Below are 9,003 nucleotides of genomic sequence, written 5' to 3'. Positions count from 1 at the left end.
TCATGAATACGAAGTATATTATTTTGAAAAACAATAGAGACGTTGAAACTTTGTCATTTTCATTGGGGATTTGTTACAATAAGTTAATGAATGAGATCAATAGAGACAATTGGTATACTAGTAAACTACCCATGCTATCGAGTATTTTTACTAATAATAGAATGCTACATATACGAGTAGTTTATTAATCTTTAGTTAGTTTAGCACTTTAACTGATAAAGTTACTTGTGGTCTAACTCATGTAGGTGATACTTATATGACATGAGTTCAAGCCCTATCATGCTATCAGCACAATATTTGCCGATATAGCCTGCTTTCACGGAATACGGGGTTAATTTAGTGAAAAGCAAAAAAATACACAGCCATTTATGAAGTCCAAATTCTTGTTTCTTTCTCGTGTCCCATCCGATTGGGAGTGAGGATCTTCTATCTCATTTGATGTTCAATTCTATGTCCCACTCCACACATTTTGACACACTATAATACTTTAGCATTTGTTTTGTATTTTTTTTTTTATTTGCAACAAGTGATGTGTCAATAAATTATTGGAGTGGTACACAGAATTGGACACAAAAGTGGACAGATGATCCTTACTGTCCGATCCGAGGCATTGGTATATGACTATATGAGTGACCTTATTGTAGGAGATTAGCGTACGCGATTTGTGCGGATTACACTAGATATAATTTTGGTTGATCATAGAAGTAACGTGTTTTTCCGGAGTTTACTTACATGGTGCAAACAAAAGTTGGACTTTTGCAATATGGTTTTATTTGGTTTGATAAAAAATAGCTTGGATGACTTGTTCATGCTATTAATTTCTGATACTATTTAGGGATTCTGTAGTAAATTTGACACAAAATCTCATTGAAGACGACACGTATCCGTCACTTTGGAGTGACGGATACCATTTTCTCTCACAAGTGACCCAAATAGAGGAGAGAGGGAAGCACATAGGGGTGCCCCCACCTTGTCCCTCCTATCCGTTTTGTGAGTAGCATTACCCGTCACTTGCTCCGACCCGTCTTCAGCAAGACTAACTGTAAATTTGATCATAGAGCGTCTTATCGTTTAAATGTGTCTCGGTTAGATACTGAGCCAAAATTCTATTTTCCACCCAAGTGAAAAAAATAAAATTATCGAGGTGAATGAGAAATTATTGAGGTTTGTTTTTTGATTTCGAGGGGAAAGTGTGTTAATTACTCGAATTTAGACTAGTCACTGAATGACTCAACGATATAAGCTTACGCGTAAATGACAGGACTATTTCATAGTCCATCACCAATCCATTCATGGTACAAATACAAAGCCCATTTCACATAAATACATTTTGCTGGTGCTTTTATTAGTCTATACACCAAAATGTCACACAAATGTTACAGTAATGGTTAGGAGGCCTAAGGTAAGAACTTCTCCAGTAGACCACCAAAGAAGAAGCTGGTTTTACCCCATCCACTCCCTTCATGGGCCGCCGCCTTCTTGCTTGACGGAGCTTTCTTCACGTTGAGCATCATTGTACGTCCTATCTCTTTCCGGAGTGCATCTATGGTTTCCACGTCTACTGGATTCCCTGAGGCATCTGTCACGTAAAACACGTTCCTTGCCTTTTCTCCGACTGTGGATACACCAGCTCGTATTACTGATAGTCCGTTCTCTCGGAGAATCCTAGTCACTTCCGACAATAATCCTACCCGATCCTTTGCACATAGCTCTAAGCTTAAACCCTACATTACATCACATACATGACATTAGTCTAATGTATCATGTAAAAGTCCCTTCAAGGAATTATATAACTGATCTAAACCTAAGTTACCTCGCTTACATTATACGGAGTATAAGTTTCTGGGTTGGAAAAAAAGGAACGCAAAACAACCTAAGTTACCTCGCTTACATTATTTACTTACCTCGCTTACTCTCCGGTGAACAGCAGCTTCAAGACATTTGATGACCCTGTCCTTCTCACCTTCCATACCAACCGTACATCCATCCTTATGTCGAATAAAGTACTCCTGAACACATTTACATTAGATATGCAACATTGGGGATACAACATCTCTAGAGATACCGCGAATGTTATAGGGCAAATGAAAACAAAGCAAATTGGCAAGTAGAGTATAACAAATGAATAGATGAAGGCGCGTGGACATTTTTTTTTCCGATTAATGCACTTTGCAAAAACTGCGTAACAGTTTCTCCGGTCTAAAAAAATTCAAGGAGGAAAGGAGTAATTTCCAACCATCACTTAAAATTAAGAACAGAATGGCCTTAGTTGGACAAAATTGCATCTTGTATATCCTGGACAATACAACAGAAGTATCTGTTAATATTCCGATGAATCGGACAAAATGTAGTTATCTTTTGAAAGCTTACTGCTGTATAATGACCGCCTTCAGTACTACATGAGCAGACAGGAGAATTCAAGCACAACGATATGAACACAAGAAAATCAACAAAAATATTTTTTTTGAGGCCGACTGAATCCAAACGGCTTGAATTTTAACATGATTTTTATATATACCTGGGATGCATTTGGTCCATCAGAAGAGATGGTTGCATGGAAGACAACATACTGCATGTCAGTGAGAGTGCAGACAATGTCGAACATAAGTTTAGGCCGATCCTTGCATTTCACAGTCACGACCGAGTACCCCTTTTCCTCACAACGATCGACAAAAATCATAGGTTTGGAAATGGTAGGATATTTCTTCTCATTTGCGCCTCCATCCCCTTCATAATCCTTATCAGCAAATAACATTTGATGAAGACGTCGATCCATATGAGTACTTCCCATGGAGAAACTCGTGCGAGACACTTGCTCTTCATCATCTGTACTCCCGAGAATGTTGTTCAGCTGCTCTTCCATGAAGGATAATCTGCTTGGGTCATTAACAGCGCGATAGGTGGTATCGTCATTGACATAAAGGACACAAGCTATTCGACTGTTGTGGGTCCACACTTCAGCTGCTGTTATGTTGAAATGGAGATCAGCAAGAACAGCAAAAATCTCGGATAATAGACCAGGGCGATCACGGCCTATCAATTCAACTGCAGTGTGGTCACCTACTGAGTGAAGCCCTACTCTTTTTCCTGGACAACTTTTTATCCAATCTGCTGCTTGACCCTTGGGTCCCAATGCCTATCGTGAGATGGAGGATAGAAAGTTCAATTACATCAGTAAAACTGCTTTTTAGGGAAGTTGCTTTCGGTAAGATGGCAGAATTTGCATCTTAAACTGTAAGAACTCTAATATCTCAGGTTAACGAGGCGCATTGGTTAAGAATACTATAGTATTCATACCAAAAAAGTGAACTTTCATTTCGGAAACACATGCAAAAGTCTAAATATCAGAAGGACAAGTGTAATGAAGTGAGGACAGAGATGACCGAAAAATTTGCATACCTTTTCTATACAATTAATGGTCTCTGCATCGGTTATTTTCTTTCCGTAATGATCAGTAACATGGAAAACTGTTTCATACAAGAAAACATAACAAAATGATTCAGTGGTGTAGCAAAATAAAACATTCAGTACTCTGTAGCATTTAATATCTCGAAATTTACAGTAATGTTACCATCCATAAACCATCCGCCATCAGAGGAAATGTAAGCTTTGGTGATGATGAGGTCAAGGTCGGTTAAGATTTGCACCACTTCCAGCAGTATACCAGGCTTGTTCATACTGTCCACCTGTTCAAATGCGATAACTAGGTCATATCGAACTCTGAACTCGTAAAGAAGTACAGAAAACATTGGTTGAAATGAAAACATTAATTTGACAGGCATTTAATCATTTATACAGCAGTGTGGCAATGCAGTTGGTAAATTACCTTAACTAGAGTGCAGTCGCTGCAGCTGGAGTTATCCACGCAGACCCTGAAAACCATTGAGACTGTCAGCATATGATGTGTCTTAAAGAGAGTACAGAATTAGGTCTATCATAAAAAGAGACAAACCTGGGAGGGTTTATTTTGACGCTTAAGTTCTCATACTCGGGATCAAAATACGGCCATGCCATTATTTTACTTTCAACCTCAAACACTCAGGATCTTTCAGATGACAACTAACTGGATAAACAAATCAATAATCATAAGCAGGCATAATTATCACATCTCATAAAAGATAAATGATGTTGGGTCCCGCCCAATAAATTCTTGGTGTAATTGTCAACAAAGTTTGCTGCATGGTTTTGTATTGCAAATAGTAATGCAATAGTTTCTCATGGAGAAAACATGGGACAGTGCATGTGTATGCCTAGCAATAGGTGGTTGCAATTGCTGACAATAAGAGCATGCATTGTTGGACTTGGAAGTAAGACTTCAGTGCAATTGCTTTGCTTCTCTGACAAATAGTGAAGTTGCACTTGCCTATAAAAGGACGCATACATCACTTGGAATTGGCACAGGGAAGGAAGCAAGGAGCACTCTACATCGAAATTGTGAGTGTCTTCTTGGTATTGTGCTTCACTGGAATTTGGTGGAGTACAAGGCAGACCTTACGGTATTTGTAAGGTACTCACACAAATAAACAAGGGGTTGGGATTCGGGTAACGGTTCAACCGGGTTTGAGTGTGTGAGGCAGTATAACGGGTCTTCTCTTACAATAATTTAGAGGGTTACTCTAGGGGTATAATTGGTGGCGATTTCCAATTATACTGGTGGTCTAGAGGGTACTAGTTTGTATTCCTAAATTATTGTCGGGTCCAAATTCAATGTGTAATTTGGTACCGGTTACGTTGTACTGGCACTATCTTTATAGTGGCACTATTTTATAGTGGATTCAGTCTTTTCGGCTGGTGGGTTTTACCTCTGTCTTGGAGGGTTTTGCCCTGGGTATTGACCCTAAATCTCGTCTCAACTTATTATTAGCTTGCGGTTTATTTTACTTTTACATTATATATCGATCGGTGCTTCCGTTGTGCGTGGGAGATTGGAGCTTATTTCCCAACAAATGACTTGTACAACTGTCTGCGTATATCCAACCCTTAGCCCGCCAAAGGTGGAAATCGTTGAGGTAGTAGGAGTGGGGCCGTGTAGGACGATGCTACTGCTGACTAAATTCTAACAAACTTTGCTGGTAAACCAGAAGCGAATATCAGTGCACTTACCGAGTTTTTACTGTAACTGCCCAAAGTGTGGGTGGAGTCCTGGCCTACACCCTTGAACTCACCCCAGTTCAGCACTAGCTTACATGATACGGCCTTAGAACGTAATCAGATACTTCCTCTGCAAAACAACATCGCAGCCAAAATTAACCAAAAATGTCAGACTGTTTTGAGCAACTCTCCAGCAGGAAGTGTATCAACGACAGCGTAACAGACAGCCTTATAAGCAATATGGAAAAGCCTAAAGACATTTTGATAACATTTGACATACTGACTCTTATACATTGACGACAGCGACAAAGTATTGATACCCCCTCCAATAACTTGAATTCTTAAAAATTCTCCGAACATATTTTGGATGTATGGAATCCAAATGAATGGAGGGAGAATGAGTCGTCTAACATGAACCGTCATTTGTAAATATCATTCTAACACGGTACTCCTTAATTATTGATTTATAATTGGTCGGTCTTCGACCATACAGCATTATCCCTCCTGATAAAACCCAAAAGCAAACGCAAACCCGTCAACACCCATTCTTTTTAACAAGCATCTTTTGATATCAGAATCTAGACTAAGTATTCTCATACATCTTTTACTATTCCTTTTGTCTCTCTATAAGGATTCATAAGCAAAAAACAAAGGCCAATAAACTTATCAAGCAACTTATCTTTAAGGGAAAAAAAGTGAGAGAATAGAGAATTTTTTTTGTTCAGTTTCATTTTTGTTAAAAATAAAATACAATCGACTCGATTGTAGATTGTCTTAACCACTAGAATAAGGCATCATTAATATCGACAGGGTCACTGTCGATCAAATCTATTAAGTAAAAGTATCAGAAAGAAAGAAAGAAAAATTCGGAAGAAACCAACATAGCTACATCACAAATTCTCATTATAGACGACGCATATCCGTCTATAGCTATAGACGGGCCAAATATCCACCCACTTTAAGCAAAACGGGTCAAATGTCACCACCTTAACGCCAAATGTTACCAGTGCCGTTTCCTAACTACAACAGGTAGTTTATCACATGGAAATGGTACTGGTGACATCTGGCGTTAAAATAGTGACCTTTAGCCCGTTTTGCTAAGAGTGGATTGATATTTGGCCCGTATAGACATCCCCGTCTATAACGAGACGCTTTGTACCTACATATAGTGCAACAAAGAAAAAGAAAAAATAAATAATACACCTAACAGTATCACAGTTATAAACATGTACGGAGTACTTTATAAACACAAAACAAATACCTCAGTCTCGATCATTTGTTTACCTTTGTGTAAATGAATAAAAAGGTAAGCAAATGATCAAATAATTGAAACGGAGTAGCAAATGATCAAATAATTGAAACGGAGTAACAATTTGTGGTTCACGTCAATTTCAGTCTAACCCTTTTAAAGGTCAAACTCAAAAATAAACATGAACAAGCGGCACAATATAATACCGCTATTCTTGGTCATTTATTTACCATTATTTAAAAAATCCCGTAAAAAAGTAATTAATTAAATAAATATTTCCTCCGTCACAACCTCACAAATCATATAATCATATGCGAGTATTTATATTTATTTTCTTTATTCTTTATCCGAGATATTTTAATAAAAAATAAACAAATAATTACGACAGAGCGAGTAATTGTTATGGTCTATGAGCAGACAATCAGTCAATCAGACACAATACATCAAAATGAAAACAACAAATTGACCAACAAACAAAACCCTTTTCAAAGAAACAGGGTGGAAACACAAATTAATACTCCGTCCGTTTCATTTATTTGTTTACTTTTATTTAATCTTTTTAAAAGTTATTTTAATCAAAGTAAACAAATGATTGAGACGGAAGCAGGAACAATCGAGATAAAAAAAAAAAAAAAAAAAAAGCTTACAGTTGACAAAATGGGGAAATGAGGTTGAAAATTGAGAATAGAGAGAAGAAGAGAAGGGTGAATTTCAAACACTTGAAAAGTTAAAAATGTATGGTGTTGGAAGAAAAATGAGTGATATATGAAGAGATAACGCACCAACAAGTTACAAGTGTATGTGTATGTAAACAAAGAAACAAATATATCAAAATTGTATGTATTTATTTGTAAATTTGTATGTTACTACAAGTGAATGAGTGATATGATTGTGAATTGGTGATGGTGGAGGAAGAGAGTGAAGACACAACACATATAGTGTGACATTTGAGGATACCACGTCGACCTGATGTGGATCGAATCCTCCTTTTTGTCACTCTTTTCCTTTTCTTCTGCTCCTTTGATTTTTTTCCTTTTTTTTTTCCAATTTTTTTTCATTTATATAATTATTTTTTAGTCCTAGAAAAATTGGTTAAGGTAGAGCTTGAAAACGCGAATTGATTATAAGAAATTCAAATATTATTATTTTATTTTAAATGTAAATTTATCACTTGTCTAGACGATCCCGTATAATTGAATTCTAGATTTCAATAATTTTTCAATGCAAAACTAGTGGACGGATACGGTGCATCATGCATATGTGATCCACTTGACCTATTTGACAAGTTTATGATAAGAGATCGAATTGTGGCGGAAGTTATGGGATTGAAATGACTATAATTCTTGTAAAAAATTGAGAGTTGGAAATTTTATCCTATTGGTGCCCTTTTTAAATTACTCTCCTATAAGTTATTCTGATTAGATCCATTATATCCCTTGTGCTGGCAAAAGGTAACCCGATTCGAGGAATCCGATCCGATAGAATCCGAAATTGGGTGAACAGAAACCGAACCCCACCCGACCCGATAACCGATGAAGTTAATGTTAATATTTTTTTTGTTGATTTTAGAATTTAATATTGTTATATTAGTTTTATTTTTTTTTTAAATAAAAAATGACCTTATAAGCAGCCGAGCAGGTAACTAGTTACCTTAGTGTAGTAGCCAGTATAGGAAGGTGAGGTTGATAGTACGGTTTATTCTGAGATTAATTGAAGTTGACATTAATATGAGAAGACCCTTCATAATTTGAATTATTCTTATAGAATAATTCTCAATTTTAATTAGGCTGAAATAAAGAAATGATTGAATTTTTCGGGACTGTCCTATTGCGCAAGGGGTTTGGGAGGGGCTGAACATGGTTGGAAGGGAGGAGTCGGGCTGGATTGAAGTGCGGGATTGGGTGGAGGGGTGGTGGAGGGATATGCTTGTGATGGAACGAGATAAGATGATGGTGGGTTGTTGGGCTATTTGGGAAGCGAGAAACAGGGTGGTGTTCGAAGGTGGGCGTGCGCGGGTGGACCGGATTCTAAGGAGGGTGGAAGACGTAATGGCGGAGGTTGCGGGGAATGGCGAGGAGATAAGGGGCAGTGGAGTCGTGGGTGGTGTGAGGAAGGGGGTGAATAATGCGGGTTGGATTGCACCGTAGGATGGCTGGGTAAAAATAAATGTTGATGCGGGAGTAAAGGACGGAATTGGGGTTGGAGTTGAGGCGGTTTGTCCAGATGCTCAGGGGAAAGTGTTATGGGGTCTGTCGTATAATAGGAAGGAGGTGTGGGAGCCACATGTGGCGGAAGCGGTTGCGGTGATAGATGGGATGCAAGAAGCTGTGCGGGCGGGCCATGACTCGATTATTGTGGAAAGTGATTGCTCGCAAGTCGTTGATGCTCTAAAGACAAGGAAAAAGGGCCGAAGCATTTTCTTTCTAGTTTTAGATGATATTTTCCGTATTTGTTCCTCGTTTAATGTTGTAGTTTGGTCCCATACTAGTAGAGTAAACAATGAGGTTGCTCATGCTCTTGCGCATGTGTCACCGGGTGTAGTTGGGAAAAACGTGTGGATTGATCAGTTGCCGATGGTAGCTGAATCCTTGCTTATCTCTCATTAATGAATTTACCCAGTTTTGGTTTCAAAAAAAAAAATTGATTTGAGTTTTAATCCATTT

At 38.0% G+C, this 9,003-nt stretch overlaps 1 protein-coding gene across 1 annotated transcript; it reads right to left on the bottom strand.

The window, feature by feature from the left end:
• Window positions 1-1,226: 1,226 nt before the first annotated feature.
• Window positions 1,227-7,362, bottom strand: LOC141586381 (ACT domain-containing protein ACR3). Its single transcript, XM_074407589.1, has 9 exons — window positions 6,988-7,362; window positions 5,104-5,221; window positions 3,953-4,063; window positions 3,827-3,872; window positions 3,572-3,686; window positions 3,400-3,467; window positions 2,519-3,136; window positions 1,905-2,009; window positions 1,227-1,724 (listed from the first exon to the last, which is right to left on the bottom strand). Exons 3-9 carry the CDS (start codon window positions 4,012-4,014, stop codon window positions 1,398-1,400), a joined length of 1,341 nt encoding a protein of 446 aa, XP_074263690.1. The 5' UTR covers window positions 4,015-4,063; window positions 5,104-5,221; window positions 6,988-7,362; the 3' UTR covers window positions 1,227-1,397.
• Window positions 7,363-9,003: the final 1,641 nt, after the last annotated feature.

Source organism: Silene latifolia, chromosome 6, assembly GCF_048544455.1.
Source record: "Silene latifolia isolate original U9 population chromosome 6, ASM4854445v1, whole genome shotgun sequence".
Classification (NCBI taxonomy): domain Eukaryota; kingdom Viridiplantae; phylum Streptophyta; class Magnoliopsida; order Caryophyllales; family Caryophyllaceae; genus Silene; species Silene latifolia.
Note: the sequence above shows the minus strand (reverse complement) of the source record. Positions and strands in the feature narration are given on the sequence as shown.

Bases quoted from the DNA above. Each gene is read 5' to 3' on its own strand.
- LOC141586381 (XM_074407589.1), bottom strand. From the start codon at position 4,014: ATGGCATGGCCGTATTTTGATCCCGAGTATGAGAACTTAAGCGTCAAA. The intron at 3,873-3,952 runs GTTTGTCTCTTT...AATGGTTTTCAG, and splicing joins GTCAAAATAAACCCTCCCAG to GGTCTGCGTGGATAACTCCA. The intron at 3,137-3,399 runs GTATGCAAATTT...ATCTCACGATAG, and splicing joins CCATTAATTGTATAGAAAAG to GCATTGGGACCCAAGGGTCA.